A 15446-nucleotide genomic window follows, 5' to 3' on the forward strand; every position below is an offset into this window, starting at 1 on the left:
AAGTACCCCTTCATCAACAGCACCCAGCATGTTGTGTCTAATTAATTTGATTTTAAGCTGGATGTCATCAAACACTATTAATCATATATGATTTCAAAATATATTTTCATGCAATTTTCCAATGTTTGCATTTCTGTTGCATATCCATATTTTAAGCTGTTTATCCACAACTTTTAGTAAACTACCTCAACCAGTTATCCATTACTTTGAACTATAGAAGTGTTTGTGATGCAGCATTGGAGGCAGGGCCCTACTTATTCCTATGAAAGTCGCTCCATGGTGCAAAGATAAAAACGTCTGACTTTGTACGTGTACAAAATTGCTGAAATCTTCTGCATTGTTGGGCGCATAGAGAAATATAGACTTTCACAAGCCGTGCGGCTAACTTCCAGTTCAGTCCTCCGCCAAACTAACTGGATAAAATCCTGATAGCGAATTTTTTTCCTGTTGTGATGCTAAAAAAAAATGTGCTAAGGTTAAGAAAAGCGGTGCATTAGTCAGTCATATTATTGTGAGCACAAACTGAACACCGGAGCTCGAAGACCTGCCTTTGGGTTCCAGATCAGCCAAACAGAGAGAGAGTTGTGTATAAGACGAGGATGATGTGCTGAGTCACGTGTAGACGATAACCTCAGATTAGTGAAAACTACCTCAAGATGTTTCAAGTGATCATTTGAACCAAAATCGTAGTTGTTCCCTAGCCCTAACTACGTGCTTATTGTGCCTAAACCTAACCAGACTTTAACCACATCATTTTCAAAGCATTAAACAGCAAGACAAGAATATATAACATGTTTAACAACATTCGCTGTCATCAGTCAGACGTGCAGCTCACCAGAGGAGATGCTTCTATAGCCTGTTGTCACCTTTTGCCTTTTAGTGACGTGTTTCTTAGTGTTACAGTACAATACAGGTGTTCCTTATTTTTATAATGAAAAAAATTACCAAAGTTGTCAGTGGGCAAAATGTTTCTTTAGTCTCAGGCAAGGAGATTTTGTCTACTGTCTGCTTGAAATAGACCTAAAGAAACAGCTCCTTATGCATTTTTTATCCTGTTGAAACCTGGATGGACATAATCTTTTCTTGTGGTATATTTAGACATCCTGAGCTAAAAGCTTTAATTCTTTTCAAAACCTGGGAAAAGGCAACGAACACACTGGAAGAAAATTGATAAAAGGTGACAAGAAAACAACCTGGAAATTAATGTTAAATAAAGGAGTGGGAGAGGGAGGGAGGGAAGATTTACAGAAAATCTATTAATAATTACTAGAAGTATATATAGAATTGATCAGTTCATATATTCAAAATTTGTTACACAATATATATATATATATATATATATATATACACACACACAAATATATACATATTTTTTTTTTTTTTTCAGGTCATTTTCCGGTAGCTTTTTTTCAAGTTGTTGCTAATTTTTGGCTAATTTTTTCTTCAAGTTGCTCTTTGCCTTCCTCCCATGTTTTTGTGAGAAATTAAGCTGATTTGCTCAGGTTTCAAAGGGTTAAATATACAGAAATTGCACAACACAGTAGCTTTTGTGTACTGTAACACCCCTTCCTTGAACTATTGCAACCAATTATACAGTATTTCTTTTAGCTTTTTCACCATTTATGCATCATTTTTAAATGACAATTTCAACCACTTTTCTATTTTTTTTATCTGTTTAGTTTTCTCTTCTCTCTTTCTCTTTACGCTCTCAATCTCAACTAGTGTTTCAGAATATGCAGCTGACTTTTAAACCAATCATATTTTCTATTTTTATTCCAAATTACTTAGAGGTACTCCACAATCCTTTCACCAACTCCCTGGTGACTGCAGAAGCACCCCCTGAGGTCTAAGTGCTCCTAGTCGGGCATCTCTGTACTGAAGCTTCATCATATATGCTCAGTCAGGGATTCACTTACGAGGGATTTAAAAAGCGCCTGCATCAGACTGTACAGTAAATAGGATAATTCACGGATGAATAGCAGACCCGGTGGAACTGTCGTGAAGACGGCAGCACCGAGCAAAACAAGTGGACACGAAGACAGGGAGGGGGGGGGGGGGTGCCCCAGACAGAGCCCACAGCCATTGTCTGCTGGGATATCGAGGACAAAGCAGGACAACGCTAAGATATATGCAAGCACCACAAGGCCTCACCCCAGCGATGCACCAACCCTAATCCCAAACACGATTTCCCCTCCTAACACATGGATGATGTCATCCTTCCCCCTCCTCAGCCTCAGCCCACCTCCAGCTCCTCCGGACCTTCAGTGCAACCAAGCATAGAGGCCCGCAGGAGGATGTTCTGCAGCAGAAATCGGATACCCTCTGAGTGCATCTGTGTCACAAATCAAAGGGCTTAAAGACGACACTATCACATCACTGAGAGCCTTAAACTCTCCTTCAAAACAGGGGGCCTCCGACACCTGTCACATGCTACACTAGACTTTATCCGTGCTATGGAAAGTTTTTATCTGCGGTCAGGTGTCGGCTGACTCGCTGCACGTCCTGTAAAAAATGCCAGCAGAGTGAAAGCAGCCGGCAGGACAGGTCAGTGTGTCCCGGATCCAAAGAAAGTCCTACATGCTTCATTGGAAAAAGGGAGAGGGGGACAGTTGCTCTTTAGAACTTTTATGTGCCTCCCCTCCCCCCCATCTTCACTCCACAAAAGGGACCTTACCCCTCGTCCCCACCCACAAGGAATTTCTCAGGCATTGCTAGGTTCACCATGACAACTGGGTGCTTAACAAAGCATTTCTCTTAGGCATTCTTCCTTTCACAGGGGAGCGAGGGGGGGACAACAGTCAAAGGAGGGAGAGGCAGAGAGAGGGGGGAGCTTGAAATGATGGGAGGGAACAGCGGAGGTTGCAGGGGTGAGAGCTATAGAGCCGAGTAGATAGGAGAAAAATGGGGAATTGTGACAGGCAAACAAAAAGAGGGAAAGAGAAACAGGATCAAGGTGATAGGTGATGTTAAAGGGAGGAAAAAAGCAGTGAAACAGTGCAACAAACATTCCAAGCAAGCCTGCGAGTGTGACTAACGCCATCCAGGGAGGCGCGCAGAATTAAAGGAGCGCATTACGGATGACTCCGGTCGCACCAAACAACGGGCGAGCATTTGCAAGCTGTGACTTTGAATTCTATGAATCAACCGTAAGGAGAACAGAAACTCATCAAGAGCACAGAAATCCAAGGTGCGCCCCGCTTGAATGAAATAATTATATGACTGCGAGGAGGAAAGCAATCACAGAGGTCCAGCTGTTGGAGGCCACACACACACACAAATATACCAGATTTGTGCAGCTTGATGGGCTTGTGTTACAGAAGACAGCCCCCTGAGAAAGTCCCTCCACAGACAGCTTAAAGGTTTAATAGATTATAATGAAATTACGCTGGCTGTGAATGTCTACGCACTTACTTATACGATATGTGATCAAGCAGAGAGTCTCCTCCATTAAAATTCCACTCATGTAGCATAATCTTATGCAAGGATAGGACAGGGCAGGGGGCGAAGAGGGTCTAAGGGCTTATTTATGCTCACCTTTAGATATGTATGCGGATGAAGCCTTCTCTCCATAACTCTACGCTCATTTTGTCCATATTTGTGCACATTTTCTAAAAATGAACAAAACCAAGCAGTACCGCTGCAGATGGGGGTGGCAGTGTATTCAATAGTTCAAGCATATTATGACCATAGAACAAATCTTAAAAATGGCAGAATGAAATGAATCTGTAACATGGTGAAATTCATTCCTTATTCACATGTCAGGATATATTTAATGGCCTCAAACTCCACCGCTGTCTACAGCTCTGCCTCCATTAAAAGGTACATTATTACAAACTCCTCCACCGCTGCCTCGTTTGTTGTCGTCTGAAACTTTTGACTCCATCCTTTAGATCAATCTGTTGGCTTCATCTACACCAACCTAAAGGACGCGCGGAAGTATGAGAGCAGTGACATTTACAGTGTTTGAAAGAGACGCAACTATTTTCATACATAAAGGGAGTTTAATGAATCTTCAAACAAGCTTAAAACACATTCAAACAAATAGAATACTGACATCTGTCCTGTATCTGATTGAGAGAAAAACTGAGCAACTAAATATTTAAAACAAGTCATAAAGTAACAAATAATCTTAGAGGAAACCAAAAACGTGAGACATATAATCATATGCATTGTTTGCTCCTTCAGTTGGGCGTCATGCCAACGAGTTTTGGCTCAGACAAGTTTGACAACAAAGTAGTTTAACCTTGGAGCATCCGCAGCCACTTTAGACCCACACTTGAAACTTAAAAGGGTCTCTCTCCCCTCCCCACAGTGACCAGAGCCAGAAATATCTGCTGTCCACCATGTAATTTGAGCGTCTGTACAACCTGCAGTGTGATGTGAGCTGAATCAAACTGCCATCATTAGTTGCGGAGGCGTGTTTGTCTGTTAAATCTCTGCATTGGCGTTGCAATGTAAGCATGCAGGGCATGGTATTGGCTTGGATTCAGAATTTGATTAAAACAAGGACAAAGTGTCCTCATGGCATAGATGTAGTAATGTATGGTATATACGCTATGCAGGGTAAAATGTATGTGTCACTCCTACAGAATCACTTTATAGTGCAAGAAACACATAGGAATTAACACATAGAATAGAATAGAATAGAATATTCCTTTATTGATCCCCCATTGGGGGAAATTTCAAATGTTACAGCAGCATGAAAAAGAGAAAGTGGAATGTAACAAAGAAAATAACAATAACACAATTATACAATAACACAATTATACAATAACAAATAACAATAAATAAGTAATAAAATAAGTATGTACATAGAGGAAAAAGGTATGTACACATAATAAGTAAGTAATAGAATAAGTATGTACACAAAAGATGGATTTGAGAATAGAATAATAGTGACAAAACACAACAAATTGGCCTCATATTTGAACCAAAAAGCGTAATAACATGTTCAAAAATGGGGGATGATGAAGGATTAGCTGGAGTTTCTTTACGGAAATTAACAGAGCTTTAAGGATGAAAGAAAAAGCAGGGGAAAAATCTTTGCCATCAAATGCAAACAGCTATTTATGCAGGCTCACGCTTGCCTGGGAACAGTAGATCAGCCCTGAGTGTGTCAACACAGGTCTGACAGATCCCAGGATACAGATGCAGCAAATCTAATCCCTCGGATGACAACCAGCCTCTCAATTCTGCAGGGTGACCACAATTCGCCTCATAACACAGATGTGACACATGAAGAATATCAACACGTGTCAGTGTTGCAGCCCAACATCGCCAGACAAAATTGTAAATGCAAGTTAAGGCCTGTACACACTTTGGTGTGTTTTTTTCATGTGATAAATTGACAAGTCATTTTTTTCCCGAATTGTTGCTTTTGTCATGAGGACTTTTATCAAAAGAAAGGCGGTTTTTCTGAACTTTCACACAGCAGCGACTAAAGGCACCATCCAATCACATGGCGCTGAATGGACGTCACCACACAATGTGCCAACAGTGGCGGACACGTTGGAAGCTGGAGCAGCAATCTGACAGTCCACTATCAGCCTCCTTCACTCTTTGGATAGGTAGTGGAAGCTCTTAAGAAAATGCAAGGTTACGATTTAGCTAGCTGTGAGGTATTATGTTAAAAGAGAGACAGTTAAGATTAGAATTAGGGCCAGGGTTACATCATGTTAATAAGGTAAATCACGTCTTCATCTATTATAAAGTACATGGATAAACATGCACAACATCTGACCTCATATTTGGTCACTACAAGTTGCCTGTTAGTAGTAGGTTTGCCTTGTAACGGTGCTGGGTGCAGTTTGTAAAGGGCAAGTTGTGAAGGCTTCAAATGGAATGTGGCTGCAGCTATACGTCTAAAAAAACCAAAAAAAACTTTGGCAACTTTTACAAATTTGCATTGCCAATATTGATAGATTTGACGCAAACTATTTGCAGGCGTGTAATTTTGCATTTCCATGTCCTTTATTCATCATGACCTCAGGGTGTAATGGCCTTTACACTAGATCCTTTCAGCTCATTAACAATTTCCAAGAAGCGTGATCAACTGTCGTAAAGCAAAATGCCTCTGGACGCAAGTAGATAGACCTACAAGCAGCCAAAGCAATTAAGCATCGTGCGATGTAGCACTGAGCGACTGACAAATGTAATCTGACCGCAGCGTGTAGAGATGAACTGTATCAACGTGTCTGTGAATGAGCACTGCCATTTTTATCATCAGAATTTACACACAGGGGGCAACGTCTAGATCACCTGGTAGAGTGTGCACCCCACATGAACTCAGTCTTTTGCGGCTGCCTGGGTTCGATTCCGACCCCCGACCTTTTCTGCATGTCATCCTATCTGACAAGCTGTCCAACAAAAAACGCACAAAAATGCCACAAAAGTTATTTCCCCACAGTAGGCTCTTCAACGGAAAGTTCCCCATCAGCTGCAGCCATCGTGTTTGTAGAAAATGCCCCAGTGGCGCTCCTTTTTGACTAAGCTAGGTTTTTGCTCACTGTCGTGTCCTTGGCGAGAGGTTACACGAGCTAAAAATGACATCATCACGTATTTTTTGTAAACTGCAAAGGTTTTAAGTCATCGTGTCAAACCCGCCCCTTATTAGATAAATGGTTGCGATTGGTCCAAAGCACGCCAAGGTGAGTGGACGTCTGTCTTAGGGGGAGAAGAATCAGACATATCTACAAGAGCAAATGAGACGTGAGCTCGCAGATCAGTTTTGTTCTCAACATGGCAGAATGTGAATTCAATAAAGCCACAAAATCTGAAACCAGTTTCAGGACAACACAAATTAATTCACACATCATTTCTTATATGAGTTTCTTGTTCTCTTTCCTCACAGTCAGAACGGAGGCAGGACGAACGCCCACACACCACTGCTGTAAATCTGACTCCTCGACATAATTAAATTGTTATAATTACTCATTTATGCCAGAGCCCACAGACAATACAAAACAGGGCAGCAGGATCTCAGAGTTATGGGACTGTCAGATGTGTTTTTAAGTGCCTGCTTATGGTTTTAAATGGTTAGTGTGCCAATCTGGACAGCAATATTCCCAGTTAGAAGATCAGTCAAATTAATGAACTTGTTCGAAGGAAAAAATGTATTCTGTCATATTTATCAACTTGCTTTGTTGCAAAGATAATTTCCCAGTTTTTCTTTTTGTATTACTAAACTGCACTGAGCATAAACATTTGAGTCAGTGATGCTTTAAATATAGTTCATGTCCATCACTTCACTCAGCTTTTTTTGCACCTCAGGCAGCTTAATAGTAAGCTATGTTATGTTTATCATTTATTTAATGTAAGGATATAACTGATCCTTTTTTAATCTTTTAGATACTGATTATACATATTTGCTTTACAAGCTAAAGAGAAAGCCCCGGGGTGTCTCTAACTGCTGGAGAGTTTAACATGAGGAAAGTTTTCTAGAGAATTATAAAGAAAAACAAATCAATCTCAAATTATATTACATAGATAATAAATGCTTGATACTTACCAATTAGTATAGACATAAGTAAAAGACTATCAATATTTCAACCTTTCTTCCTTTCAAATTAGATACAATTGAACCTAAAAAAAATATGTATTTTAATTGAAAATCATACTATTTGATTTTATTTTGCTCTTACGCTCTCTTTAGATTACCAAGGTTTTAAAATGTATGTGGGTCGCTGCACTAATAGTATCAGGCACATGTGTTATGTGTTTGGTTATGTTGAAAATGTTAATATGTCTGTGTCTTCATAAGCCATTTTTGGCTTCTAACCTCTCCTGAACAACATTAAAACTTTGAATTAGTACTTTCTTTATTATGCCATGTAAGTATTTCAGTGAATATAGGGATTAACAGATTAAATATTTTCATCAATTTAAAGTACAAAATTATAATTAAAATACCATAAAATAACTTTACTTGTAAGATTTTTGGATGATAATCCTAATGAAACTAAGTAACTGTATGTCTTTTTTAACCAAAGTGAGATCCAATCCAATATCTGAAAAGTAATTGGTGTATGTCACAGAGTTGGGTCAATGCAATGGATTATATTCCTGAATTCATCTTTAAATAATCCACAGATTACAATGATCTTCTTAAAGGTTACCTTCCCAAAAGCTACTGCATAAGGCACACTTTAAACTTGAAGCTACATCTGAACCATTGCATCAGTTCCAGTGTGGAGAGCGGTGCTCAGAAACGATGTTAATCACTGTCCAACAACATACAAAAGAGCCCATCAAAAATCGTCCATCATAAGGGGCCTCTTAAACGGCAGCATAAAGAGAAAGATAATGGGAAGACTTGGGAGGTCCCTGGAGGGGGAAGCCTTTGAAAATTGGGGTCAGCAGCAACTATTGGAGGAGCTCATCTTCTTACCCCATCTCCTCCTCCAACAGCCCGTCTGCAGGCTTTCCTGCTCAGTTACAGTACGACTGTATTCTCCAACATGATCCCCGAGTACACAACCGCAACTTAACCCTCCAACCCACCAACCCCCATCCTCCTGCCGCCCTCCATCTCCTTCTGTCTCCTGCAGGGGTGCTGACACATAAACCCCAGCAGGTGCGGGACGCGCTGGGGAGACACAGCCTCTAATTGGTCCACAGTGGAGTCACAGCTGTTGCCCCCGACCAAGGCCTGGTATGAGCTCCAGCGCCTGCCCCTGAATCGACAGCCCACTATTGTTCTCCAGAGAGGCAAAGCTCAGCTCCAATCCATTATAACGACTGCTCACTCACACCGTACAGTAACTGCTACTCAGTGCCATCGACAAATGTGAAAACACCTCCGCCGTCTCATTCAGTCAAATCAAACAAGCCCCAAGCATCATACCAGCTTTAAAGGGGCAATTCACCCTGTCATCAAAAACACATAGTTTCCCTCTTACCTCTAGTGCTATTTATTAATTTTGATTGTTTTGGCGTGAGTTGCAGAGTGTTGGAAATATCCACCTTAAAGTCTATCAGATATAATCAAACAAGATTGCGCTCGGCTTGTGGTGCTCAAAGCACCAAAAACCAGGTTTAAAAAACACAAAAAGCAATTTCTCTACAGATAATCCACCAGTGTTGGGAAGGTTTTGAAATGTAATAGGTTATAGATTACTAGTTACCTTGTTAAAAATGGAATAAATTGTGTAACGTAACTTATTATATGCGATTACTTTTCTAACACATGTATTAATGACGACAATAAAGCTGAAAAGACCTAAAAACATTAGTGCATTGATGTTGCACTCGGATTTGACTCAAAGGCTTTGCTGACCCGCGTTGTCCAAAAATATGCCAAAAGGAGGTACTCCTGCACAGCAAAAAATGTAAAGCAACAGAAATAATGTTTTATTCAACATATAAACTTCTTACTGAGAAGGATTTTTTTCCACATTTGATTAGTAACTTCAAATTTAATTGCAGATTTTTTTCGTAACTGTAACTGACAATTACATTGATTTTGTATTTGTAATTTAACAGTGTAATCCAAAGATCTTGTTTTGAGCAGTTTCATGTAGGAACTATTTTCTTTCTATATAATTACACCCCCAACTGTATCCATGCGCAGAAGGAAGTGTGCATCCACTCATGGAAGAGAGGCACATACTCATGACATGTAAAACTGTTCATAATAAGGTTTTATTATTTCAAATGTGTTTTTGGCACTTTGAGCACCACAAGCTGAGTGCCAGCCAGTGTAATTATATACAAGAGACTCTACGGGCGATATCAATGTAGTTTTCACTTTGGAGGTATATTGTCACTTTAATCCTTATTATTCTTGTTAAGTATCTAATTTAATCTTAAATCAGTATCTTGATTAATAACATCCCCTGGTCCTGTTTCCCTCCTTTCTCTCAGGTTTTGCCAAGGTCAAAGAGAAGGCAGATTTACAGCGGATCACACTGCGTCAAATAAGCTTCAACAGAGGGTACAACAACACACACACCCCACTCTCTGTGGGTGCAATTCAAGTTCAGTCACATTTTTAGAGCAAATAAAACTGTAATTTGTTCTGGCATGCAAATTAAAGGTGCAGGAAACGCAGACGGTTTAAGACATGTAGGTTAAGAGTGACAACACCAGCAATGAGCATGAATAGGAAAAAGGAAGAAAAAGAAAAGTGGAAGGCTTGTTTGGATCTACCCTTCTTACACAAAACAGCGGACCAAGCAGTGATTTACATCTCAAATAACTCGAACATCCTCAGCTTTAAACACTCCTGAGCTGGGAGTACTAAAATTCAGCCTTTCTGTCAGATTAGAACAAGAAAAAACAAGCCAGACAAAGAAAACAACACTTAAAGGCCACCAGCTCTTAATTCTGACTTGAAACAAGCTATGGAAATAGAGCATAATTGAATTAGGTCTTTCATTGTATGTGGGAAAGGGGGGATATGATGGGCAATTATGGGACATGATCAGTCTGCCCACTGGAGTGTGGATCCCACAGGATACAGACGTGCTCAGACAAACAGCTATTTAAATCTCCAAAATACACAGAGCTTAATCAGGCCTGTATAAAGGGGACAGCTCCTCAATGAGGGGTCAAAAACAATGACAGACACCCCTCTTCATTAACCAAAACAACTTACAGTACTGTGCAAAAAAACATCTTAGGCCACCTTAAACTTTATTTTAGCAAGGTTGTAATGATCATACATTTCTATTTCTCAATAGTCTCTCTACTAAAATAGAACCAGAACATACAGAAAATATTGATACAGTATTAAAAATGCAAATATTTCAGAATAAAACAACTTCAACAGGCTGAAGTTTTACGTATTTAGTGTGGCCTCCCTTTCCACTTAACATGTCTTGAACTCTCTTAAGCGGACAATTATGAGATTTACAGTACCAATCCTCAGGTGTATTTACACCAGGTTGAATTGAAGACATGTCCAAAGCTCGCTATTGATTGTTTGACTCTCTGTTATGGTTTTACAAATCCATGTTTCACACTAAATATTTAGTCTGAAGAGACCATTTTGTTCTCACTTTTTTGGTGCTTTAATGCATTGTACATGTTCTCTGTATTCTTTGTATCTCAATAAAAAGGATGACTAATAAATGTATAAATATCCTCATTAAAACTTTGCTAAATCAACAAATCTACGGTGGTCTAAGACTTTTGCACAGTACTGTGCCTCACAGAATTTAGATGCTTAAATACATCTTGGCACTCAGTGATTTTTTTCTTTGGAAGGGGGAGAAGTGTCGTACAAATACCTTGCAGTGAATATTAATCCCCCTTCATGAATATTTCTATTATGGGGAAATCACTCTGGAACACTGAAGCAGAGGAGGGCATACTTAAGTCATCATCACTTCCATTATCCGGTGAAGTGAAGCGAAAATGTAAATGAAGAGACGGGACATGTTAGTGGAAATGGATCGGGTATACTGCTCTGGCTGCTCTGTGTGTCGCTCACTGGGTGGAGTCTGCAGTTACAAAGAGTTATCTCACCTGACACTGAGATCCTCATGGACGCCTCCAGGGGCCGGTTGTTATCCAGGGCCTGGCTCAGCTGGATCTCCCCCGTGCTCTGGTTCAGGAGCACCAGGTTCAGCTCGTTCCCCACCTCAAAGCTGTAGTGGAGCTGATCCGAGACGTCGGGGTCGTGTGCTGGGATGCGTCCGATCACTCCAGTGGGGAAGCTGCTGGATTTGTCCGTCACGTAGTTGTTGAAGATGATCTGGAAGTTTTTGAGCACGGGCAGGTTGTCGTTCTTGTCGACAAGTTTGATGTGGACGGTGGCGCGGCTGACCAAAGGGGCGGAGGTGGCCTGGACCACGATGACGTACTCAGATCGGGTCTCATAGTCCAGGTCTATCAGTGCAGTGAGTTCTCCAGAGAAGATGTCCAGCTGGAACACCTCTGGGATGTTTCCCTCAACTATCTGGTACATAATTTGTGCGTTGCTGCCTTCGTCTGGATCTGTGGCTGATATGTGTGCAACCACGAGGCCTATGGGGCTGTTCTCCTCCACCATGATGTCAAACTCATCTTTCTCAAACACAGGGGGGTTGTCGTTCACGTCGAGGATTGTCACTTGGAGGTTTACTGGTGTTTTCAGAGCAGGGACGCCTTTATCTACAGCGAAGGCCTGAAGGTTGTAAACAGGCACATTTTCTCTGTCCAGCCTGCGCAGTGTGCGAACAATACCAGAGGTGGACTCTATTATGAAATCTCCATCGCCATCCTCCCCGCCCTGGAAGGTGTAGAAGACGCGGCCGTTGAGCCCAGAGTCTCTATCAGTGGCGGAAACCTGGACCACGCTGGTAAACACCGGCACATCCTCCATGACAGAGCCCACGTAGTGATCTCTGAGGAAGCGTGGCGAGTTGTCGTTGACGTCGTTAACCAGAATCTCCAGATAGGTGGTGTCAGACTTCTGTGGGATGCCGTTATCCCGAGCAGTGATGGCGAGCGTGTAGGAAACCTGGTCCTCGTAGTCCAGCTCCATCTGCGTGGTGACGGCTCCTGTGTCGGGGTCGATGTCAAACTGAGGAATGCTGTCGTCCATGAAATAGGTGATGCGAGCATTCTCACCCGTGTCTTCATCCGTGGCACTTATCACCACAACAGTGGTGCCCACGGGCCGGTCCTCATTGATGTTGACTGTGTAATGCGAGCTCTGGAACACGGGCCGGTGTGTGTTGGCGTCAGTGACGTTTACAAACACTTTAGCGGTGTCAAGACGCGTGCCATCACTTGCAGTGACAGTGAGGACGTATTGGCGTTCTAGTTTATAGTCTAAAGGCAGCGCCAGAGTGATGAGTCCCCCTCCGCTCTGACTGGTGATGGAGAATCTGTTGCGGGTGTTTCCGCTGGATATCTGATAGGTCACCACGCTGTTGATGTCCTGGTCCACAGCTGACACTGTCACCACGCTGGTCCCCACAGCTGCATCCTCATTCAGTCGCATGTAATACGCCTTCTGAGTGAACTCGGGGTTGTTGTCGTTGACGTCGAGAATAGTCATGCTGATGCTGGCTGAGGAGGACATGACCGGGTAGCCGTGATCCCGAGCCTCCACTCCAAAGTTGTAAAAATCTACGCTCTCCCTGTCCAGCTCGGCTGCCACTACGATCCAGCCCGTGCTGTTGTTGATGCTGAAGGGGAAGTTTGGCGTGGTTTCAGTGAGGCGATACTCCAGCCTGGAGTTGTCACCGGAGTCTGCATCCACGGCCTGGATGTGGATGATGGAGTAGCCCAGCGGCACGTTCTCCAGCACCGTAGCCTGGAACGGGGTGCTGACAAAAATGGGGGCGTTGTCATTGACATCAAGCACCTGCACTGTAACCAGGCCGCTGATATTGGAGAGCGGAGGGCGTCCTCCATCCTGAGCTCTGATTCTTAGCGTGTACTCTTTGTTCGCTTCGTAGTCCAGGTGGCTCACCAGGTCCATGTTACCTGTCTGAGCATCGATGTAAAACTGTCCCCTGGTGTTTCCGCTCATGATGCTGAAGTGAACGACAGCGTTGCTCCCTCTGTCCTGATCTGTTGCGGTGACCTGCAGGATCTCTGTATTCGGGGCCATGTCCTCTGGCACCTGGACGACATAGCGTTTCTCGCTGAACTGCGGAGCGTTATCATTGTCGTCCTCAACCACAATGTGAACTGTAGCTGTGGCGCTGCGGGGCCCGGGGTCACGACCTTGGTCGTTTGCCTCGACTAACAGCATATAAGCTTCCACCTCCTCTCTGTCCACCAGACCTTTGGTGCGGATTACACCAGACCTCGAATCAATCTCAAACACATCATTGGTCCCATTACTGTTGATGATGCGGTATAAGATGTTCCCGTTAACAGGTGCGTCCCCGTCTGTGGCCCTCACAGTCAACACCTCATAGCCTATCTCTAGATTCTCCCTGATGCTCTCCTTATAGTCCTGCTGCTCAAACACGGGGTCATGATCGTTAGTGTCACTGACTGTGATAGTGAGGGTGGCCATGGCTGTACGGCGGGGCGTGCCGTGGTCGACTGCGGTCACACGGAACACATGGGTGTCTTTCGTCTCCCGGTCCAGCACCTCCACTGTGGACACCGCACCATTAACAGGGTCCACAGCGAACAGATTATTGGAACGACTATCAAAGAGAGCTTCTATGAAATACTCCAGCCTGCCCGCTTCCCCCTCGTCCACATCCACTGCTTTCAAAACAACAACAGGAGTCCCTGCTGACTGATTCTCCGCTACTGACACCTGGTACATCGGAGGCTGAAACTGGGGGCTGCTGTTGATGCTTCTCCTCCTCCTGCTCACAATCCCTGAATCAGACTGAGCTGCCTTTTTTAACAACTTCCCTATGTGGCCCTGCTTGAAGGGACCCTGCCCCACGCGCCAGTGGATGGAGATGGGGGTGACTTTTGCACTTCCTGTGAGTACATCACAGAGCAGATCTAGCTCCAGGAGCGTGTCCTCCTTCCAGCACAGCGTCTCAGACACAAACAAGTCTCCCTCAGAGAAGTAAAAGTCCCTGCTGTTGGTGACTTTGCAGCTGATCAGAGCTCCAGGTAGCAGACCCCCCACTGCAAATAAAGCAGAGCCTGCTTGGTGGCACTGTGAGCGGCTGAGGCTGCTGAACAAACTGAGCACCTCCATGTCCCACCGAGGTTTCCTTTTACGCTTATTTGAGCAGTTCCTACCGTGAACATGCACGTCGTACTGGCTGGTGAGGAGGTGCCTGTAGCCGGAGTGCGCGCAGTCAGCCACAGTGTACACGGTGAAGGGGTTGGAGCGCAGCGTGGAGCACTTTATCGAGTCCGAAACAAACACAATGCCCTCCGCGGCGTCAGTCCCCAGAAACCGCTCCGTGAAGCTGGGCGCGAGTACCTGATCCAAAGTGCACCGCGCGCCCCGCTGCTCCACTCCGGCCACAACCGTCCTTGGCCCGGCATCCTCACTGATGTCAACCGTGTAACAATGCGCCAGTGAAACCAGTTTACACCACCAGAAAATCAACAACAAATCCCATTTAAAGAAGTGCATCGCTCCTCAGTTTGTGTCCTCCGAGTGGGAAAATCTGCAGCTCCTTGCTCCTTTAAACTTTCCGCCTGTGAGTTTCCCTTTGTTGCAGAGGAGCCATGCTCTCAGCGGGCGCACTTCTCTCCGCTCACTCCGGCTGATCTGAGGCAGTAAACCCGCAGTAACCTTGGCTGGAGACACTCACACACTCTCAGTCACACAACAACAGCAGCAGCTCAAACGGCACCTCCGCTCCGTCCGCGTAACTCCGCTTGAATGGTGAAAATGGCTCCAGCTCCCCCTGCGCCTTCAGGCTCCTCATTATCATAAACCCGTGTGTGTGTGTGAGAGAGAGAGAGAGAGAGAGAGAGAGAGAGAGAGAGAGAAAGAGAGAGAGAGCTCTGTTAGGGGTCTGAAGACCTGATAGAAACTCTGCCACTAATGATAAATGGTAACTTCCTAAAATCTTCATTCA

General features: G+C 43.6%; 1 protein-coding gene across 1 annotated transcript in view; it reads right to left on the reverse strand.

Moving 5' to 3' along the window:
* The window catches only part of celsr2 (cadherin, EGF LAG seven-pass G-type receptor 2), a 92612-nt gene extending 77470 nt beyond the window's left edge, over positions 1–15142 (reverse strand). Inside the window, 1 exon segment of the mRNA XM_042510454.1 lies at positions 11467–15142. Coding sequence (XP_042366388.1) covers positions 11467–14995 — 3529 coding nt within the window. The 5' untranslated portion in view covers positions 14996–15142.
* Positions 15143–15446: the final 304 nt, after the last annotated feature.

Source organism: Plectropomus leopardus, chromosome 2 (assembly GCF_008729295.1).
Source record: "Plectropomus leopardus isolate mb chromosome 2, YSFRI_Pleo_2.0, whole genome shotgun sequence".
In the NCBI taxonomy this organism is placed as follows: domain Eukaryota; kingdom Metazoa; phylum Chordata; class Actinopteri; order Perciformes; family Serranidae; genus Plectropomus; species Plectropomus leopardus.